General features: G+C 40.9%; 1 protein-coding gene across 2 annotated transcripts in view; it reads right to left on the bottom strand.

Moving 5' to 3' along the window:
• Positions 1-5,348: 5,348 nt before the first annotated feature.
• The window catches only part of FAM3C (family with sequence similarity 3 member C), a 44,762-nt gene continuing 26,484 nt past the window's right edge, over positions 5,349-23,626 (bottom strand). For both annotated transcript variants that reach the window (XM_006756828.2, XM_006756829.2), the window contains exons 5-9: positions 19,474-19,532; positions 18,440-18,490; positions 16,156-16,240; positions 8,621-8,747; positions 5,349-7,623 (exon numbers count right to left, since the gene is read on the bottom strand). In XM_006756828.2, the coding sequence (XP_006756891.1) occupies positions 7,534-7,623; positions 8,621-8,747; positions 16,156-16,240; positions 18,440-18,490; positions 19,474-19,532 (412 nt within the window). In that variant the 3' untranslated portion in view covers positions 5,349-7,533. The remainder of the gene's footprint in view (positions 7,624-8,620; positions 8,748-16,155; positions 16,241-18,439; positions 18,491-19,473; positions 19,533-23,626) is intronic.

The raw sequence follows: 23,626 nt of genomic DNA, 5'->3' as shown, positions 1-23,626 counted from the left end.
GGGACACAGGCACACCAAGGACTCACTTCCTTTTAAAAATAAAATATTAGTGAACATTCAGGTAGTACTATGTCCCAGGGATTGTTCTAAATAGAGCAGAGATGCCTAAAGACATTGAATCTTCACAATAGCCTCTCAAAGTAGGCACCATGATTGTGGTCCTCATTTCCCATCGGAGGAAACAGACACAGTAATAGTGGTTTAATAACTAGACCAACATCGCATAGAATGGCCTGGTGTCAGAGTCTGTGCCCTTGACTAGCATGTCATTCTTGTGTCTCACAGCATAGGATAGTCATTACACTGAGTTTACAGTGTATCATTTAAAGAGTTTGGGGGGATTTGTATATGTAATGAAAATTACAGGATGTTTATGACTTCAAGGTTTGGTTACATAATTTGGTTGAGGAGCAGGAGTAAAGTGATGGGAGAATGGAGACCTTCGAATTCTCCATGAAATATAATGGAAGTACAGTGGGGCCTTGACTTACGAGTTTAATTCGTTCTGAGACCGAGCTCGTTAACTCAAATTACTCTATCAACTCAATGCAAAAAATCAGCCGAGAGACAGCTGGTATCTCAAAAAACTCATTAGTCGGGACACTCATAAGTCAAGGCCCCACTGTACATCATCTCTTGATTTCTAAGTGATTTCAACTGCCTGCTATTTGAGATCCCAGGGCGGCTCACAGTTGGATTCCGCAAGAGCCTAACAACCATTCCAAAAGGAAATAAGTAGGGGTATAGATCAAGCTAATTTAGTGTGACATTAAATAAATACTTACATCCTTTCTATTGTAGTGCTTACAGCCAATTGTTACATAAGGTGTTATTTTTAATAGACGGGTGAAATTCACCATTGGTAACGGTTTACATTCGCATCCAAAAAGAAACCACTAGAGATGGCTTGCACGATTAAAAACTCCTGAAACGAAGTCATGCTGAGGAAAAGCAGCCTCCCCCACTGGCTGTAAAGAAAGAGCAATAATGAATGTGGACCAGATCAGCGCAAGCTGAAGTCTCATATGTGACTTTTTAATTGGCAGAATAAGTGAAAGCATCTGAGTCGTGTGAGAACTGGAAAAGCAGAAAGAGGGGTGGATCCAGGGCTGCCTGTTTTCCTCGGTCACACTGCCAATCTGAACCCTCGGGGTGATTCACCTCCATGGAAGCCAACAGCTTTTCCTTATGCGGATTAGTAACAACCAAGCGCCCGGGACCATGGCCCACATCTACCCGGCCATGTTCACCCAAGAAAAAGGAGGGGTGACCCCTTGCAGCTCCTAAGTATTCTTTGATTAAAAAGAGAGGAAGGTCACCAAATTTAACTCTGAGCATTTAAACATACCTTGGACTCTTCCTAACCAAGGAAAGGTGTACATATACAAAATGTAAGTCAGTGATTGCCTATATATTTCTAGTATATAATCCCTATGTTTCTTTAACTTGTTTAAATCTTTATTATTGAGAGTATCACAGATGTCCCCCGTTGACCCCCTCCATCCAGTTCTCGCCCCCCACCCCAGGCCTCCACTACACTGTTGTCTGTGTTCATATATGCATAGAAATTCTTTGGTTAATCTCTTCTCACCTCACCTCCCCTCTTCCCTCTGAGATACGTCAGTCTGTTCCACATCTCTGGATCTATTTTGTCAGTTTATTTTGTTTAGTAGATTCCACATATCAGTGAGATCATATGATACTAGTCTTTCTCTGATTGGCTTATTTCACTTAACATAATACTCCCCAGGTCCCTCCATGCTGTCTCAAAGGGTAAGAGATACTTCTTTTTTTACAGCTGCATAGTATTCCATTGTGTAAATGTGCCACAGCTTTTTTATCCACTCATCTACTGATGGGCACTTGAGCTGTTTCCATATCTTAGCTATTGTGAATACTGCTGCTATGAACATTGGGGTGCATATATTCTTTCTGATTGGTGTTTTGGGATTCTTGGGCTATATTCCTAGAAGTGGGATCTCTGGGTCAAATGGCAGTTCCATTTTTAATTTTTTGAGGAAACTCTATACTGTTTTCCATAGTGGTTATACACCAGTCTGCATTTCCAGGAGCAGTGTACTAGGGTTCCCTTTTCTCTGCTTCCTCGCCAGCATTTATTTGTTGATTTGTTGATGGTACCGATTCTGACAGGCATGAGGTGATACCTCATTGTCATTTTAATTTGCATCTCTCTGATAATGACTTTGAGCATCTTTTCGTATGTCTCTTGGCCTTCTGTATGTCCAATATGAAGAAGTGTCTATTTAGGTCCTTTGCCCATGTTTTTTTTAAATTGGACCGTCTTCCTTTTCTTAAGTTTTGAGTTCTTTATATATTTTGGAAGTTAATCCCTTATCAGATGTATCATTGCCAAATATGTCCTCCCATACAATGGGGTCACTTTTCATTTGCTTTTAAATCTCCCCTCTGCTCGGGGATTTCTGTTCTTGTCAAATAAAGCAAACAGTACTTCTCTCATCATAGTCCCAAACCACAGGGGCATGCAGAAGTCAGTTTCCAAATTGACTTTTATTCCACTGGTGACACAGAAGGCTCAGACATGGCAGGGAATTCACCGGCTGCAGTCCCGAGCTCGCTCACCTGGTCATGTCACATCCAAGCAGGAGTAGCAGCACGTGGACGAGCAGGACTGCATTTGAATGCATGATGCATTGCTGAAAATGTATTTGAAAGTCAAACATATGAATTTCAAATAACAGACTGTTACGTGTTGATCCCCGAAAGCAAAAGAAGTTTCAAAATTCCAATTCAAGATTTCTCTCTTGCCCAGACAACGTTGCTCATAACAAGAGCATTCACAGGCCCTCCGAGCAAACAGCAGATGTTGGTGTACAAGGGGGTGCCTGCCGAGTCCCAGCATCTCCTGTGACCTGATGGCTGTCCCACCCGCCCCTGGGCAGGAGTGGGTTGGACAGGGAGATGACTAAGTACAAAAATTAATGTATATTGTCTGTCCTGTGCCTCCCACACTGAGATTGCAGCAGAATGCATGCTCCATTATGAGGCTCCCCAACTGGCTGTGGCCACGGGAAGTAATCAGAAAAGGCTCCTGCCCCTGGCTGAAGCCACTTTCACCTGCAGGTAGGCCGGCAAGTAGAACCATATGACCCTGTCAGCTGCCTGGAGATACACAAAAGCTTGAATTCTGCATCTGAAAGGCAGTTTGTTGTCAGCGTGGACTGAGTGAAAGGGGAGGTGGTATATACTCTGAGGTGTGGAGATCAAGGGGAACCTCCGGTGAGTATAGCTGCATCCTCTCCTAGAACCCTAGTGCCCTGGTCACTTAATGGTTCCATCATTCAGGCTTGGTATTTAGTCCCTTTGGGCTGCTATAACAAAACACCGTAGACGGGGTGGCTTAGAAACAACAGAAATTTATTCTCGGTTCTGGAGACAGGAACGTCCAAGGTCAAAGTGTCGGCGGATTCTGTGTCTGGCAAGGACCTGCCTCCTTGTTCACAGATGGCCAGCTTCTCCCTCTGCCCTCACATGGCAGAAGGGGCCAGGGAGCTCTCTAGGGTTGAGTTTGTAAGGACACTAAACCCATTCATGAGGGCTCTGCCATGACCTAATCGCCTCTCAAAGGCCCCACCGCCTAATACCATCACATTGAAGGTTAGGTTTCAACATACGAATTTTGGGGGAACACAGTCTGACCATAGCACTTGGTCTGATGGGATGGCAAAGTTAAAGAGGCTGACAACTTTTCTCTTGGGCTAAAACATCACTAGTTTGCGAGAGGCACGGTCAAGGATAACAGAAATATGAGCAGTTGTATCTAATGAGTGCCAGGCACTTGGGTCACCACACACAGTATTATCCCTACTTCACAGGTGAGGACGTTGACTTTCTCAAGGTCCTCATGTAGCAGACAGTGGAATGGAGACGCTCAGACAGGTCTGCACGCCTAACCAGTACCCTACACTGTCTCACTGCACCATTCTCCCGTCTTTAAAATCGTAGGCCCCTTTTCTATCAAGTGAAACAAATATGGACTGATTATATGCAACATTAGGAGCTTGCCGGTGCATTTCATAAATCAGTTTTCCCTAACAAAGGGGATCATCTTTCAGCAATTGAGCCTCAACTTGTTGAGTCACTGCACCCCAGTGCTAGGCATAATTTATGCAGAGCTGAACAGTGAGCGCAGTAATGGCAACAAGGTGTACACCAGAACTACCTGCGCTTGTGGGGAGTGGGTGTCTTCCCTGGTTAAGTTTGCTTAGAAACAGCCCATGGACCCAACCCAAGAGAAACCTCTTCTGTCTCTAACAGAAAGGCTGGCCAATCCCTTTCTCTTTCCGAGCGCTCCTAGAAGTGTGCCCTCCAGGAGTCTGGCCCCCGCTGGCCTGGAGGAAGGCTCTGATGGAGCAGCGTCTGAGATCGGAGTAGCTTCTGAGATCGCTGGGCAGGCTTTCCTCATGCTGCCCGCTCTCCTTCAAGCTGCCCAGCAACCAACGGACATCGCCAAGCCACCAGGCCTATCTGCTTTTCACTCTAACCCAGGGGTCCTCAAACTTTTTAAACAGGGAGCCGGTTCACTGTCCCTCAGACCGTTGGACGGCCAGATTATAGTTTAAAAAAAACTATGAACAAATTCCTAGGCACACTGCACATACCTTATTTTGAAGTAAAAAAACAAAACGGGAACAAATACAATATTTGTATTTGCATGTGGCCCGCGGACCGTAGTTTGAGGACCCCTGCTCTAACCCTTGATTTGACTAGAACCTCAAAGCAGTAAGAGAGGACAAGGCCTCCTCAAACTGAGGGAGCTTTGAGGGGTATGGAGATTATATAGCCAATGGATTTCACGAAAACCCAAGTCTATGACAGAAGTGATCCTGGGAACAGACAGCAAAATAATTCTTCTAAAGAATGTTTAGAAAAGGCAAAATCTGGTAGTTTATTCTCCAACTCTTAGTTTACCTGTACTTACTGCTGTCCAAGGCCTAATTGAGAAGTTCCGTGGCGAATCTTTCCCCTGATCCACACAAGCCACTTTTCCTTTTCATATTTTTTAAGTGTTTTAAATACATTCTACTTTTAACTGCTATGCTCATTAAACACAGCAATTCCCAATTCTTCCACTTAAAAATGGAGAATGTTAACCAAACTGAATGAAACTATCATTTTTTTCAGAGGGGGAGGTCAAATTATTTACGATTTGTATAAATCGTTAGAGTAAAGTGCAATACAGGCTAAATGTATTGAGCTCCATCTGACATAAAATTATAAAATATTGGCTGAGTCATTTCAAAACAAAACCATAAAATATAGGAAGAACAATGATGAATTTTACTTTAATAAAATTAAAGTCAGGGATATAAAGACTATCAATTTTTCTTTAATTTTTCAAACACCTTAATATTTTCCTACTGTCTTTGTTTAGTTTTAACAGGCATATTATAATATATTTGCTCTGGGAAATCATCTATGATTATAAATAAAAAGTATGCGTCCCTAAGTCCTTAAGCACAGTTTCAAATACCAAAGCGTCAATGCCAAATTTCTGATTTTAATGAAGAAAATTCTTAACATTAAATAAACATGATTTCATTTACAATGCTGATTTTTAAAAGCCATCTGAAAATGAAATGTGGCAGAATTATTGCTTCCAAAGTTAAGCTGGCACAATCTATACAAGAAAGAATTAAAACAAAAGCAAACTGTATCAAAGCAATTACATAATCAACTTTTATCCCTTTTTTTCGACATTTTATACACATTTACAAAGCTAGGTATCATCTTGTACTCTTTATCTTAAAGGGGATGTCCTGCTACCTCAGTCCTTATATTCTATACATGTTAAGATATTAGTGTGTTTAACTACAGGAATGATGTAAATTTCGCATGTTAAGCAGTATAATAAATGCTTGGCAAATCTTACTATGAAGTTCTGTAAGTATATTATTTTGCCAGACAATACAAAAAAATTCACAATGGAAAACCATGAGTACTTATTTTCATTATAACTTTTAAAAAGTGCAATATTTCACAATCTCTGGAACTGTAAAACACCTATTTTTTTAATTTTATAGAATTCAGGGAAGTCTTTTAAATGTCAGAGTATACATGCCAAATATGATTTAGCATATAAGCACCAAAATCTGAAAAGTTTACAAAAGTTGTTGAACTTGTAAGGTGCATTTATTCATGAGTTACATTGTTTGAGGAAGAAACAGTACCCCAAACCTCGTTAGTGTTTAAGAAAGAGTTGAACAGCTTCCAACTTTGTTGACAGCAAAATAAAAAATATTGCTTTTAGTTTTTTTTACACAAGTCATCTGAAATTTAGATTCAAATTTAAGTGCTGTCTTTTATTGTGAATGGCAGTTTAAGCATTAATTTTATGTCCCGGTTTAAGATACTTCATACACAATTAGTATTTAATAACCTAAACAAAATAAAAAACTTGAGTCAATTAGTGAACATCTGAAGTTAACAAAAAAGTTAGATCTCTATATTTTTATCTAGAATTGGGTGTAGAATAATTTTGCATCAAATAAAATTATTTTGTAAATGTTATCAGTCCATTCAGTAATTAGGTCTTTTCTAAATATGTTGCTATGTATCTGGCAAAAACTGTTATTATGAAGTTAAAGGGTAAATATAAAGTTAATATCTTGATTTATAAATCAATATTATCGTGATATTAAAGCATGCCTCTTTCCAAAACACCTTGTCAATGCCGATAACAAGGAAGGAGAAATAGATGCCAGTGCTGCTCTCACCGCACTGACATGCTGTCCTGAATGACCCAGTTAGGTTGGGGAAGGGGTGTGGCCTGGATCCCCAATTCCGTGGAGTTGCCACCTCCACCCTCACTCTAAATAGCTTATACAAAATCAAGTTATTCACATCACTAACACAAAATCCATCAAGCTAGTCCTGAAAACCATCTACATTTATATATCTATATGTTACTGTGTACATTAAAAAAAAAAATTTTATTGTGCTTTTCACATATCTAAGTTTTCCTATCATTTTATTTCTAGGTTTCTTGGGAAGGGAAGAGAAAGACTAAGAAAACAGGTACATCAAGAGAGTCAGACTATAAAGTAACACTACACAAACAACTAGCGAGATAGAATCTAGAAGATACTATTATCAAAAAGCAGTATACATATATATAAAAGAAAACAAAGTCTCCGCCCGGAAATCCATATTATTCCATGATAGATTTTCACAGCAACCAGTATATATATCAATATATTTTTCACAATCAGTTCAGTTATCGAGAGTATGCTTTTAGAATTGAAAGATGTCATTTCCATAGCAGCTAAACGTTGTACTGTTAGAGAAATGTGCTTAGAAATGGTACAGTGATTTGCTCATTCTGATGACTATTTACAGATATCTATTTACGTTAGCAATAAATAATCATGGTATCAAAAGAGAATGCTCGTGCACACCCCGAGATGGCTGCATGCTCTGAAAACATGTACATGTAGCTTCTCTGCTGTGGTCCTCTGTGCCAGTGCCAGCGCGTGCCCCTGAATCTTCTCCCCATCAGTCTTGCTTCTGGGGGATGCATCCTTCCATTTCTACCACCTCCGGCCAGCCTTCATACTTGTTCGTGTCCTTATTGTTCTTTATGTGCTGTTGGAACACAATCATAGTAGTTTTAAAATCCTCTGTTGTTTATCTGCAATAACACAGTTTAGTGTATTCATTTCACTAACACTATGTCCACAAGGAGCTCATATAAATTACTGTTCAAGCCCCAGCCAGGTGGCTCTGTTGGTTGGAACACTGTCCCATATACCAAAAAGGTTCTCGCTCAGGGCATATACCTAGGTTGCAGGTTCGATCCCCAGTGAGGGCGTGTATGGCAACAGTTCAGTGTTTCTGTCTCACATCGATGTTTCTTCATCTCTATTTCTCTCCCCCCTTTTCCTCTCTCTCTAAAATCAATAAAACATATCCTAGGCTAAGGATTAAAAAAAATATTGTTCAAGATATTAAATGGGGCCTGGCATGCAGTGGCAGACCTTCAAATAACCCACTGAAAGAACTAAACATTGCAGATTTCTGTAAAGGATCACTTGTTAGCCGAAAGGTAAAGTTCACATTCTACTAACTTCTAAAGTATTTTCAGCCGAAACCGGTTTGGCTCAGTGGATAGAGCGTCGGCCTGCAGACTGAGAGGTCCCAGGTTCGATTCCGGTGAAGGGCATGTACCTGGGTTGCGGGCACATCCCCAGTAGGAGATGTGCAGGAGGCAGCTGATCGATGTTTCTCTCTCATCGATGTTTCTAACTCTCTATCTCTCTCTCCCTTCCTCTCTGTAAAAAATCAATAAAATATATTTAACAATAAATAAATAAATAAAGTATTTTCAAATTTAATTGATTCTATCAAAAGCTCAATTAAAATCTTTAATAACCAATGCTTCCTAAAAGGCTTCAGGCACAAGTAATCATATGCCAATGCATTGCCATGTAGGAAAGAAATTCCCGAGAACTTACAGAAAAATACATGAACATATTAAATGGCTGCTTTATCTAAGTTTCAAATAACTGGGATTAAAATATTTACCACACAATTTCACACAATTCGGTTTTGTCCATTAATGATTAAAGTCTAAGACACTAACCTGTTCAAAAGGACTTTTTGTTTTAATGCCTTTGCCACCACAGAAGACCCAGTTGTCTCTAAAGCCCAGATTGGTGATAGATGTGCTCCCCAACTCCGCAATGAGCCGCCGCGCCTCGTCGTTGAGTCTTAGGGGGAGAAAAAGAATAATATGATAAACATAGTGCACTCAAGTTAGCTTAGTGATCCCAACTCACCTAGGATATCTAACATATAACATGAGATAAAATGAAAAAATGGCAGCTTAAATAAGACAATGTAAGAAATTTTTTTAGAGTAACAGACATATTTGAAGCTTTTTTTTTACTTAAGTATACTATACAACATTATATAGCTATATGAGTTTCAGGTATACAATATAATGATTTGGCATTTTCATACCTTATACATGATCACCCCATTAATTCCTATTATTTGAATTCTTTAGTGACAAAAGACATGAGATCTAGCAATTATATTTCAAGCTTATTTTATTAAGAAGTACCATTTAGATGTCTTTCTTTCACAGCAATAATTAACTCTCATCAGTTAGAAGATGCCTATCTAGGCTAACCCATGGTCTTAAAAAACCAGTAACTTTATAAAATTAAACATCACTTTGAATCTCCAGTAAAATCTTTGCAAACTGCAGAACTGAATAAAGGTAAATGCTCATAAAAATCTAGATGTTTCTAATTTTACATCTTATTTAAAATAAAGTGAACTTTGAGAATAGGGACATAAGTCATACTCCAGTGATAACTGCCACATGGTTATTTAATGAAAGCGAAAATAGTAACCACACAGCAGCTAAGTACCTCCCCAGAGGAAGGCCAGTGGCAAAAGCCAACTGCTAGGGACTAGATAACTGAAAGATGCCATTAAGGAATTTTGTGTAGGTTATTATCCTAATGGTGAGTGATTCTTAATCTTCTCAAAATAGCAAAGGAAGTCAGTAGCTACATGCTAACTGTAGAGCTAAAAAAAAAAAAAGAAAAAAAAAGATAACTAAGGACTGCCCGTGCAGTTGTTTTATTTACCCAAAAGATTGCAATACAGGCAATCGGAGGGTTCTGTTCTGTTATAACTCTAAGGCAAGGCTGCCTGCAGCGGGTGGCTCCGTTGGTTGGCGCGTTCTCCTTACACTGAAAGACTAGTAGGGAGCATACAGGAGGCAACCGATGGGTGTTTCTCTCTCTCTCTCTTTCCCCTCTCTCTAAAAATCAGTGGAAACATATACTCAGGTGAGGCTTAAAAAAAAAAATCTGCAAGGCAAGGGTTCTTTTTTTGTTGTTTTATTTTTTGCAAATCGCTGGAGGACCATTCACCTCACATAGCATGAGGGTCAGTAAGGAAGGTGCTTGGTTGTCTCAGAGTTCCTTGAAATGTCTCATATTAACATCAGTTAGCACTTTAGGGTATTAAGGAGAAAACACTGGGTCCAATAGTTCTCATTTAATTAACATGAAGATAAGCAGGGTAACTGTTTTTTTTACAGGAGCTTTAGTCCTGGCCAGTATAGCTCAGATGGTTAGAGTGTCCTCCCAATATGCTAAGGTCGCTGGTTCAACACCCAGTCAAGGCACATACAAGAGGAAACATATAAGAGGAAATGCATAAAAAGATGGAACAACAAATCAGTGTCTCTCTCGCCCCCAACTCTAAAATCAGTTAAAAAAAACACAAGGTAAAAATTTTGATATTTTTCTCTCTCGCTCCCTCCCCCCGCCAAATCAATAAATTAAAAACAAAAAATAAATTTTAGAACATTTCATAAGACAGGAACTATATATATCATTAGACTTCCACAGTTTAGGCAAACCACGCCAGGGGGATGCGGGCTATTTCACCACAGCCCGGCCCTGCTGCCCTCCTGAGGAAGTTCATCAGAATCAGTGACAAAACCAGTTGTTGTCCCGGAATACTGAGCCTTTCAGACTCAAATCTATATAAAGTGATGCATCTGTAACCGAGTGAAATCAAAATAAATGAAATGGCTGTGCCAAAGAGCCATGGAGCCCGGCCTTCCCATAGGACCGGTGTAGATGCGCCTGGCTTGCTCCGCAAAGTCTGTCTGTAGCGTGTTTCCTGTGCCCACCCGGGCTGACATAAGTGAGCTATCATTTATTTGGCAGCTGACTTGTTAAGAAACTTCTGATTTAGAGGGACACTCCCTGGAAGTACTGCCGGAACCGTATTCTTATGTTCAAACAGTGCTAGCGTGTCTTCGATCTGGGAAGACTGTCCAATTGCATTCGTTAATCCAATGCTTCTACCATCCACCTGCTTTCTTAGAACATTTTACTTGCATCATCAGCACTAAGAGGTGAGCTCTGCAGCCGCAACAGGAACAAATAGTACTGGATGCAGAGGCGGGCAGCAGGCTCACTGCGAGGCCTTCAGCTCCATCTCAGAGACATTGTCAGATGGGCGCCTCACAGGAATGGGAAATTCACAGATGACGAGGGATTGCTATATACACAAAAACTGCCTGCAAAGTCAGTGACTGTCCAAATGCAGGCCTGGCCCCCTGCAAAAAGTATATAAAATCTTTCTTAGCTAAGAATTTTATATCAGCTAAGAGATACACTGAAGGGCAGCCGTTGGTATTTCCATACTTTTGAATTTCAGAAGTGATCCTTTTGATCTGTAGAAATAAACTACGCCAATTTAGCCAGAGATCTAGAAGCAGCTTGAAATGAAGCTTTACATGTTGACTGGGCTCTTTCTCTCTTTGCTTTCCCCTGAGCCCTGTGCAGAAAAGGGGTTAAAAGAACAGGCTTGAGTTAGCAAGACAGGAGCTGGCACCTGGAAACCTGAATTTTGCCAGGGCTCCCACCATTCCCAGAATCGATGAGAATGGTTCGCAGTGCCTAAACTGAAAAGAAAAAACAAATGCAGTGTACGATTAACACCCACTTTCTCTCTGGAAGTCTGGGATTTTGGGGTGCCTACATGACCAGCTCCCAACAAGAATCCTGGGCACGGATTCTCCATCAAGCTTCCCTAGTGGACAGAATTTCAGGGTTATCATACTTTGTTCCCAGAGGAATTAGGCATGTCCTGTGTGCCTCCCTGGGGAGAGGGCTCTCGGAAACATGTGCCCGGTTCCCTGCAGACTCTGTGTCATGCACCACCCGCTGTGCTGACTCAGCTCGGTGTCCTTTTGCTGTAACGGACTGCAGCCAGAGGTGCGGACTCTATGCTGGGCCCTGTAGGTCCTCCTAACCAATCAGCAAACGGGGGGTTGTCCTGGGCATCGTTGCCACAGGTCCCTATCCATGTCTATCAACTAGTTTTATAACAAGATAATTCTCTTAGTAACTTCTAAAGTTTTCCAATCTGCCCATGTAGCGAGTGGGGGATTTTATTATTCTTTTTTTGTATTTTCTACTCAACTAGGTATGATTGGGTCACAACATGAGGAACTGTATTTAAAGGGCCAGAAGGTTGAGAACCACTGCTCTAGGCCCACTCACACCATACATGTAATTCTAAAGGAACTCCTTAATGCAATCTTCCATGCAGTGTCAGTTACTTTAGAAGCATCATGGAAAATAGAGTTGCTAAGACATTAAAAGTGCAATATTCCAATTTTTAAAAAAGGCAAAAGTTTTAAAACAGTGGTCCAATAAAACCAATTCCAATTCGTAGCAAAACTCTTAAAAAGATTGTAAGATCATGTAAGCGTTAAAAAACAGAAGAGAAGGGGTCGTGGGAAGGAAGTGTTACTGTCGTAACCAGCAACAACAGGAAAGGAGCAAAGGGGAGGCAGGCATGGTAAGCATGGTCACCTGGGCAGCTTCACCAGGAGCTGCAACCTCACGCTCCCAGGAACCAAGGGGCCATTCCCCGCAGGCCACCAAGGGGAGGGAACCGGACACAGGCACAGTGATGCCGGGATGACAGGTAACATGCTTGACTGTCAGTCTCACCTGGGAACAAAGATACTTGGCCAGAGGGGTGGAGCCACTGCCAGCGCGAAACCCTGCAGGGCTCACAGAAGAAGCTCCTAGCTAAAATTCCCAAGGAATTCTCTCTCCTGTTCCCCTTGCTTCACTCCTGCTTCCTCTCACTCACTTGTTCTGTGACCTGCTCCCCCCGCCATGTGGCCCTAGAAGCTGCCTGGCTCATGGCCGTGTGGACCCCCACACGCAATGGACTGCAGCTGGGAGCACAAGCTAACCCAGTCAGATGCTGGCCTGGACTGGGCCTTAATATGGAGCAGAGGCTCTGGGCAGTGCTTCGATTCTGGTTCTGAAGGCAAAATGGGACTTTTTCCATGGCGGGCTAGAGGGAGACGGGGCCTGGGGTGTTGCGGGGGGGGCGGGGGGTGTTGGGGGAACTCCCTTAATGTTACCTCATCAATAAGGCGTTCCACGATACCTCATGGTCCCATGGAGGCCTCGGGAAATTCTTGTCCCTGTGACACTCCAAAACTCCCACTTCCACCAGCAACAGGTGGGGACGCAGGGGACACCCCACCCATAACAGAGGGAGGAATAAATAGCCAAGTCACTGCGATCTCAGCTACTGCAGCTTTTGAAGAGGTTTCGGGCAGTAGAACAGGTCACTGCAGTCAGCACAGTTCAGTGAATTTCAAGGGGGCACGTGGTAAGTCTCAGAAAACAGCCGATTCCCACTGAGAGAGCAGTGCCAGTTTATGACTGTTTCTAAGTGAGGCAGTTCACTGACATTGTGCCTTTTGCCTAACTCAACTAAAGATGTGTTCAAAATGTACAGAGTTCAAAGGTTAAATAAAACTGGCATATTCAACCACTGCCATTTTCCTGGATAGAATTAAATAGAATATAACAGGCTATTCTTATTTAAAAAACAAAAAAGTAACTTGTTACTTGCTTTTGCTGAGAGATGAGGATTTTACATGAATAATTTGAGATTTTCAAGTTAAGATGAAAATAGCAGCTGGATGAGAGGCTATTAGGGCCCTTGGCAGCTCGAAAAGCAGTTTCTGCACTTGATTAATGGACACGCCCCTCGCAGGAGGCCCTGGGTAAACATTTTTATCAATGACTTAGATTTAGACATAAGAACCCCTTTGGAGGGAATACAAAGCCTGGATCACGGAAACCTCATAGGACGAATGTCAGAATCAAAGCCAACTGGGCCCAAATGAGCATAGTTAACCCCTCCCCCGGCAGAAACGTGTATACACGTTTTCACAAAATGTTCTTTTTCAGTCGTCGACGAGTATACTAAGAAAATATGGTAAAAAAATATGGTTTATAGGAAGACAAGTTACAAACTGTTTTCATAACCAGCATCAAAAATACTATATAGAACCAAAATAAAAAAATTAGTCTGAAAAAGAAACGTTTTTAACAAACAAATTGTTGGGGAAGGGGTTAAACTTAACGAGGATACATGAATATAAAGTCCTTCATTTAGATGAAATAAAATCAAGACCTGACTTGGCAGTGGTTAAAACACAAAAGTCTAAGATGAAATGAAAAGATCTGAGAATTTAACTTGACCAAAACTCATGAGCCAAAAATGTGATGTGAGTGTTTAAAGAAAACTAATAGGAGTCTGCATGAATATTCAAAGAAATGCGATCTCCACAGCATGGCAAGCTAGCATCTGCACTGCAGCCTGGACGGGCCAGACCACATCTGGAACGCACCGCTACATTTGGGCACTCGGTTTAAGACAATCGACCAGAGAAGGCCCCAGAAAGGCAGCCAGGAGGGGAAAAGGACCTAGAAGCTCAACATGATAAAAGGTTAAAGAGCCTTCCTACTGAGCCTAGAAAAAGGAAAACTAGGAGAAATGCCGTCGAGCTTCCAATACTTGAAGTAGCAAATGATTCGGGGGAACATATTTATTGTTTTGTTGTTCCATTTATTCAAGCAAAGGACCATCAGGCAGAATTTAGAGGGAGGCTACGTAGAGAACATAACATTTACTCCAGAACAGTTTTCATGTTTTATTTCAAATAGAGGAATGACGGGGGTGCTGACGCCCTGACGAGTGAGCAGTTCAGCAGAGGAATTCACTGAGAAGCTCCAAGGGAACCTGGCCTTAAAGAACCCTGACTTCAAAGACGCCATCCAGGCTTCACGTAGGCACGACGCTAACCTGCCATGGTGTTCTCTCCAAAAGGGGACGTACAACGGCCACATTTAACTTGCTCGCTCAAATGCTTATTCCTTATCAGACAAACAAAAAACAACTTGTTTTACAGGGGAATGAGGTAGATAGTAGGCATCATTTGAGAACTGAGTTCCCTAAAGTGTAAAGTTTCTTGGAAAATTTGGTGCGTGTGTTTTTTACTGTTTTGTTTTTCTTAAATGTGTTTCCTGGTTAAAATCAAGTCACACTGGGATAAACAAGGGGAAAGAGATTTCTGTAGGGCAGCGCTTCAGAGCCCTTTATTGTAGGCTGATAAAAAGTACACAATACCAGGTGTGATCCCCAAACTTATTGGATCATTACCAGTTTAAAGCACCGGGGTTCCACGGAATACCCCTTGGGAAGTGCTGAGATGGGGACCAGTCCGTTATTCTGCTGCAGCTCAGAGCACAGGCCGGGGCTCATCATGTATGATAGCCACTGGGGTCCAAAGAAACCACTGTAGAGGTTTCCCTCATCAGGACGCATACCGACTCCCTGTCCCGGAGAGAGCAGCACAGCCACTTTATCCTCTGGACTCCCGAGGATAAGCAGGGGAACAGACCATCCCTTAGGAGGTGAGACCCAGCAGCCTACGTAAGGAAAAGCCATAACACAAAAGAGCTTCTCATCCCACATAAGACAGGGTAGACCACAGCTCATGACTCACTTCAAACGTTCAGACACCTGCCAAGGTACGTGGTTACATCGTGTTATATTCACGATGCAGACGGCCCTTCGTAAGGAATGTTTGTCCATTTCCATAGAAAGGACATGATGCTTATTTATTTCCCCAGTGTTTGAAAGAGGGAAATACTTGATACGTAAATTCACGTGCCCCAAACTGAAAACATGTACAACTTGAATTCACTAAATGCACAGAAGTTGACCAAATGCAAAGACGTCATTTTCACCCACAGGTTGAACCCTGGCCTGAGGCTGTTTTGGGTGCATTTGATGAATGACCACCAATAAATAGCAGCTACAGAGAAAACAGCACCCTTCCCTGCTCTTAGGCACGGCTACAGGTATTATTATCAGGAGGGGAACAGGGCAGATGCTCATCGGGTGTAATAATGAACAACCTGGTGAAAGGAGCAGACATGTAAGTCTATTCAGAAAAGTAAGACTTAAAAAAAAAGCTGTGGATGAATCATGAAAATTCTATCAAAGGATGTTGATATAAGGGAAAACTTAAAGTTGTTTAAAAAAATAACAAAAGAGAACAAACTTTATGTATTATGTGATCCTTCTTTCACCATACCATATGCATAATGAATACACAGAAAGATAGAAGGAAACACACTAAAAAAAGGTTAATAGTATTTATCTGGAACTCTATTCTAATCCAGAAATTTTTTCAATAAAAATGAATTACTATAAAATATAGCTGAAAAAATTGTTCAGCTTTTGAAGTTTACATACTTGGTTGCTCCATCATCATATGTTCCCATTAAGACGATTGTTCCATCTTGTATGGATTTCAGAAACTCAATAAATGGGGCCACATCTGAAGAAAAAGAAAAGATTGAGGGTTTTTAAATGACCAAGTAACCATCATGATAATCTGTAAAGTTAATAACATAAAATGTTAAATTTGTAAATTAATAAGTTCTAGTGTAAAATAACCAAAAGAAAGATAAATCTGATAAACATGTTAAAGAATTAAGTTTGTTCCTAAACTTAACATTAAGTTTGTTCCACCATCAACTTAAAATGTCCAATCCTGATTCCTCCTAAATGTCTTTGCACAGATATTCCAGGGGCTAAACGAAAACACCATTGCAAGGTTATGACTTATGATTTGAAGTAAGAAAGTCAGGGAGCATGAGAAAGGCTCATGAACTCCCTCCATCTATGTAAATGTGTCTGGGTACTTTTCTAAAAAGAGGATACACACATTTTATTCAGTTCACAAAAGGGTCTGTAACCTCAAAATATTATACAAATGTTTACACACACACACACACACACACACACACACACACCTACACACACATTGACCTAAGGGATCTTCTGTGCATATCTACTTAGCATATACTAATGGGAAGAATATAGGCTGGGTTACTTTAAATTTACTCAGTTTCTTTCCATAGCAAAGACTCCTAAGATTTTCTCTAGCTGATTGCATTTTATAATAGCAGTCTTGATTCCGAAAATATGTAGAGCAGCTAACAAATCATTTCTACTTAAATGCAAAAATGGCAGCAAGCTGCAACTATTTCTTAACTAGAGGCGTATTTTCAGCAGTGATGAATCTATCTGTGATGACAGACCAGAGCTTCTGGTCACATTTTGCTAGCGTGTTCCTACGTAATAATTCATGGTAAGAACAATGATGCTTTAGAATCTGACATCGATGGTAGCATTTTAGGTTTACACAGTTTTCACAGCTATGAAAAGTTCTAATCTCATTTAAAAACATATAATATGTGGCCTCTTGTGAACGCTAAAGAAATATTAGGAAAGCTGAACTGCCTGAAAACTCTGCTGGCTTCCTGGCCATATGTTAGGGGATGGATGGGGAGGTGCAGAAGAGCGGCCTCGAGCTGGTAAATTTCCCACACCAACAGCTTAGAGAAGCCGCAAAAGGTAAGTCAATGGGGTCTTGCTTCAAAGTTGAGGAAGAAATCTCTTCTTTGGGGGGAGGGGAGCATCCTGCATCACGGTGCCAGCTCCTTGTCTCTGCGTGCTGGTGAGCGACTGCCACCTGCTCTTCAGGGGACTTCCTAATACAAATGGTGTCTGGCCCATGAACTAGAAAGAAAATTCTATTCCTTCTCTCAGATACCCATTTTTTGAGACAGAAAATCATATGTAAAGAAAATCAATTCAGTCAGTTCAAAATGCTTTGCTATGGCCATCTTCAAATTACTTACTCTTTTTTACAATTTCAGACAGAAACCTAAAGGATCCCAAAGCTTTAAATGAGCTGTCCTGCAGAAAATAGAACTCAGATGCTTTAAATCTCAATTTTTATGTCATTTTTCTTAACTATACACCACAATTTTTTATATTAAAAAAGAAAACCACAAAACAATTTACAATACGACTGATCACTGGATATTTAGTGAAATGAAAGCAAAACAAAATGAACACAAAAATGGTGCCATTATGGCCCTGGCCGGGTGGCTCAGTTGGCTGGAGCACCATTCTGTGCACCAAAGGGCTGTGGGTTGGATTCCTGGTCAGGGCACATACCAAGATTGCGGCTTGATCCCCAGCTGAGTCATGTATGGGAGGCAACCAATCAATGTTCCTCTCTCACATCAGTTTCCCTCTCCCTCCCTCCCTTCCTCTAGAAACCAGTGGGAACACATCTTTGGATGAGGATTTTTTTTAAATGGTGCCATTATGCTCTCATTAATGGGCTACATTATACAGAGGCAACTAAGAAGGCAGCACTAGCCCTGGCCAGTGTTGCTCAGTGGCTAGAGGGTCGGCCCGCACACCGAAGGGTCTTGGGCTTGATTCCCAGTCAAGGGCACAGACCTAGGTTGAGGGTTTGATCCCCTGCCCCAGTTGGGGCGTATATGGGAGGTAATTGATCAATGTGTCTCTCTCACATCGATGTTTCTCTCTCCTCCCTCACTCCCTTCTATTCTCTCTAAAAATCAATGTAAATGGGAAAATGCTTGGGTGAGGATTAAGGAAAAGAAGAAAGAAGGCAGTGCTAGCAACAGAACGGTTACTTGTTATTCAAACTTACCTCCTCCCCACATGTCAAAATATTTAGTGTCTAATACTTCTCCTGTTTTTCCTAAAAGAGATTGAATTCATATTAAATTATGCAACTGAAATATACTCTACTGTATAAAACAAGCATTCTTAGTCAATAACTGATATAAATTATTCTGAGAAAGACTTAAAATCTGAACTATGTTTCTAAAGGGTAACTTTGGATAGGACTTTCTCAGTAGTCTTGTAAGTAGCAGCACACAGAAATCCACAACAGACTGCAGACGATTCCAATTCCGACTTAATCATCTTTTTATAAAATGTACATTTATTTCCCTTTTAAAATCTATTTTTTATTAACATTAAATAGACAAATAGGTATGGAACCTTTTACCTAAGAAACTGAAGAAGGTAGGAACACAAAAATGTAGCTCTTGTTGTGAAGGAAGTAAAAATATTTTCCTGCACAATGGCCCGGGTAGGGTGGCTGGTTTTAATCCCCCTGCACAGCCTCGCAGGGCTTCTATGATGCCAGACACAGAAGACCAGCACGCAGTCGGCCTCACTTCATGGATTTATGTTTTCAGGTTTGACTTTGTAAGAACACTCAATATGTTCAAGATTCAATAAACTTAATTACTCTAGTGAATCTGCCAGAAGAGTGTGGACAAATATTAGAAAATTACAATTATTTCTTACTCTTCATTGTGCTCAACCCCATCCAATATCCATCACCCTCTGTCTTTTACACCCTCTCACTCATGTCAATCTACCTTCATCTGTTAGGATTCCAACATCTGCAGCAAGAATTCGCCGGTTTAACGCTAGGCTGGGTGTGCCCTGTCACTCCACAGAAGCTGGCTGCTTCCAAGACAGCGTGTCCCACACCCTCGGACACGAAGTGCCCACCGACAGCTGCATTTGTTCAGCGGCAGTAGGAAGGGGGCGGGGCTTTGGTGTCAAGAGCGGCACTTTCTGACCCGACCCCTTGATATCAGAGCATATTTTGTGTGGAGCATGTGAACACCACTGAATACATCCAAAAGCTCAAGTAGTGATTCTTACCATTTACCAGGGCAACATTGATCCCTCTTCCAACGTTATTCTTAACACCACTCATTAAACTGAAGGGAAAAAAGTCAAGACAAATTTGGAATTACACAGATCAAAAAATAAAATTATGCAAAAAAAGGGATTGGGGATATTATACATGTACAAGTGTTTAGTCATGCAGAGGAGATTAAGAGGAGATTAAGTCAGAGGAAACAGCCCAACACCTTTATAGCAATGTCCTTAAATAAGATTTCACAAATAAAAATATACATAAACAAGTATTAGGGCAAAACACTAGACTATTTCTTGCTCCCTGCGTCAGATTATGAAATACCCTGTTAGAAAATCCTGACAACATGTGGACATCATGCACGTATTCCACACCATTCTTTTGCACTTTCTGCCACATCAAATGTGACATGAACACAGAAGTGAGATGCTCCCCAAATCTTTCAATCTGAGAGCAAGAAGAGTGGGGAGCACTCTTCCATGAGTGTGTCACCTGTGAGCATGCTCCTAGTGATTATCAGGGTAAAGTTTCTCTGTGCCCAGAAGTAAAACTGTGTGCATATAAAGACTGCATCTAACCAGTCATTTATGGTCACACCCGAGGGAACTGCACCCATGGGCATCTCACATACAAACAATGATGCCGTGACATGGAAGGCACTAGTGAAACATCTGCTGTTGTCAGTTCGGTTTGTTCAGTTAAATTATTAAACTAAATCGTGGGTAATTTTAGGTTTAAAATTAAAGGTAAGAGTAATACTCCCAGTGGTGTGCTGTTCACCGTTTAACAACTAGTTTGAGGTTGGGGGTGAAGAGGAGTATACAAGATGAACACACACACACACACTCACTTACACGTGTGTAGCTATTTATACTTCTATACATACATAATAGGTATATAAACTTGTTGTAAATTTTACTGATATAAAGTATGTGTGGTGCATAATTTCACAAATAATAAAATCTCTAATAACCTTAGTAAATTCCGTATAGCCAACTGATTCTCAGTGAATGTGCTAACTGATTTTCATAGACGTTTAAACTTGGGTTAACCTATGGTTGCAAATGATGAATGAGTGCAGTTCTATCCCTCAAAACTCAGCAGCAAAAAAAACCACACACACACACACACACAATCCAAACAAAATGGAAAACAGACATGAATAGATATTCAACTGAAGAGGATATTCAGATGGAAAAAAAAACAACAACACAAAAAAAACCCACAAAAGATGTTCATTATTAGCCATAAGGAATAGAAAATTAATTGAGATGTCACATGACATACCTATTAGGGCAGCTAAAATAAAATTCAAAAGTGACACACCAAATGCTGGCAAAATACAAAGAAATTGTGTCTCTCATATGTGCTGGTGGGAATGTAAAATGGTGCACTCACTCTGGAAATTATTTGAGAAGGGAAGTTTCAAAATGCATTTGCTCTGTTCCTTTCAGAAATGTACAAGTGAACTCTATTATGAATATTAACAGGCAACAGCTGTGACTAACTTGTTACGTTAGCAACTGTCACAGCCGTCTTCTCCAAGTAGAGATCATCTCGGAGTACGTGCTGTGTCTGTCAGGGCTAAGAAGTAAAGGCAACAGGGAAGCGCTATGACAAGAGCTTCCCACAAGAGGGCAGCAGCTCACCAATTTTTGAAAACTAATTCACTCAGGAAACCTACAACTGCAGATTTTAAATGAATGTTAATCCTCACTCTTATTAACCCAAGTTGAAATTTTCTTTTATCCTCTGTGAATATGAAGGTTCCCCATGCCCCTACCATTCCATATTTCTAAGCAAAAGTAAATGATCATATGACCATATAGAGTCTATCATCTAATATTGCTTTGATTCAAATACCTACTATATATTCTAGTTACTACTTAAAATGATTAGTTTAGATCTGGGTTTAACAAACTACAGCTCATGGTACAAATCTAGCCATCTGCTGGATTTTTTGTTTTGTTTTATTTTACTACCCATGAACTTAAAATGTTTTTTACGTTTTTAAATGGTTATATTTCAAATAATTATTCTTTACTTCTTGGCCCTCAAAAACAAAAACACTATCTGACCCCTTGATGGAAGAAATAGCAATCCCTCAAAACAGTCTACTATATATTCCTATACCAAATATGAAGACTATATAAAAATAAGTGAAGTATTATTCCTAATATAAACTTCATATAAACTAAAATCAAATGAGTATATGTCTGCCATAAAAGCTTTATCTTGAATGTAAGTAAATTCCATGGGTTCTCTAAATGCAAAAGTAAAAAAAGCTACAATTTTGTTGTGAGACACCTTACGTTTAAACCCAGGATTTTGTGTTTCTAACTGATGAAACCCATCTTAATCTCCATAATACATATCTCAACTGCATCTGCTTATCCTTAAAGCCATGGCACAAGAACCTGCTTGGCAACTCCTGTCCTGGGTCTGCGTTAGGATTTCTCAAACTCCGTCTACGATATCATGGACCTGATGCTTCATGTGGAGGGGCTAGTCCTGTGCAATGCAGGATGTTTAAGCGCGAGCGTCCCTGGCCCCTTCCTCCAAGTAGCACCTCCACGGCTGTGCCAACCCCAAAGCTGCCAGACCCTGACAAATGTCCCCTGGGGAGCAGTCACCCTCACTGAGAAGCACTCATCTGGACGAACAGGCTCCAACGTGAGTGGCAGGCACTCAGAACACATGTAGGAAAGTATTAAAATGCCCACTTCCGTATTTTTAGCGTCTACTGACATATTTTAGTGCGTGTACAAGCAAAGCCTGTGTCGAAGAGCTGGGGCAGCCCTGGGCCTGGCCGTCCCTCCTCCCTCCTCTCACCACTGTATGCAGCAGCCACAGCACTGTTTTCAACAAAAATGAACTCGTGACATGTCAGAGTTTGCAAACCATCAACAACTTCTCCAAGCACTTAGAAAAACATCTCAATCCTTACCTGCATGGCCGACAAGTTCCTGCTGGCCTGGCTCTATTTTTTTTTTCTTTTTATGTTTTTTTTTAAATTTTGTATTGGTTTAAGGGAGCAATTTTCAACCTTTTCCATCTCCACACATAAACTAATTACTAAAATGCTGCAGCACACCAAAAAATACATTCTGTGCCAATGCGACAAAAAAAAAACATCTCAATCCTTACCTGCATGGCCGACAAGTTCCTGCTGGCCTGGCTCTATTTTTTTTTTCTTTTTATGTTTTTTTTTAAATTTTGTATTGGTTTAAGGGAGCAATTTTCAACCTTTTCCATCTCCACACATAAACTAATTACTAAAATGCTGCAGCACACCAAAAAATATATTCTGTGCCAATGCGACAAAAAGGAAATAAGTATAATCTTAATGGATTTACAGAAATAATAGTAACAGTAATTACCTACCCTTTTTGCTCCAAAGTGACTTTAAAAAATCAGGTGCCCACAGTTGTATATAAGGATTTCTGATGCCAAGAACTAACCAATCAGATGCAATCTTACTATGCAACCTCACCAATAAGATGCAACTCCATTACATGAACTATATATTTATGGTTCACGACAGGGCATTCACACCAAACGGCTGTTGTATTGGCTGTTGCCACTTTTTAATTTGACAATCTAAAGGAACAGAGATCAGTATTATATGTTTTAAAAATTCATGCAGCACATGGGTCGAAAATTGCTCGTTTAAGGTGTACAGCTTAGTGGTTAGACAATCATATACTTAAAAAAAAAATTTTTTTTTGAGAGAGAAGAAGGGAGAGGGAGAGAAAGAGAGCAACATCGATACGAGAGTGAAAAATGGATTAGCTGCCTCCCATATGCACCCGGAACAGGGATGGAGTCAGCAAGCCAGGCAGCTGCCCTGCCCCGGACTTCTAAATCCCTTCACCTCTGGCCTGGCTCTTATGCCCGTCTCTCCAGCTCTTCCCCATGCTGGGGCCTTTGTGTATGTCCTTCCTTCTGTCTAGAATGTCCTTCCCCTACTTTTCACCTGGCTGTCTTCCTTCTCACCCTTCAGTTCTCAGACTAAACACCTCTGACTCACCGGATCGGAAGTTGGACACCCCAACCTCATCTCAGTCACCTGACCCCCACCGGCACGCCCTGCAGCTCCCCACAGCTGGAGATGCGCTTGCCTTTCCGGCTTAAATACCCGCCAGCTGCAAGCTC

Source organism: Myotis davidii, unplaced genomic scaffold (genome assembly GCF_000327345.1).
Source record: "Myotis davidii unplaced genomic scaffold, ASM32734v1 scaffold654, whole genome shotgun sequence".
Classification (NCBI taxonomy): Eukaryota; Metazoa; Chordata; class Mammalia; order Chiroptera; family Vespertilionidae; genus Myotis; species Myotis davidii.
This window is presented reverse-complemented; position numbering and strand designations above follow the sequence as displayed.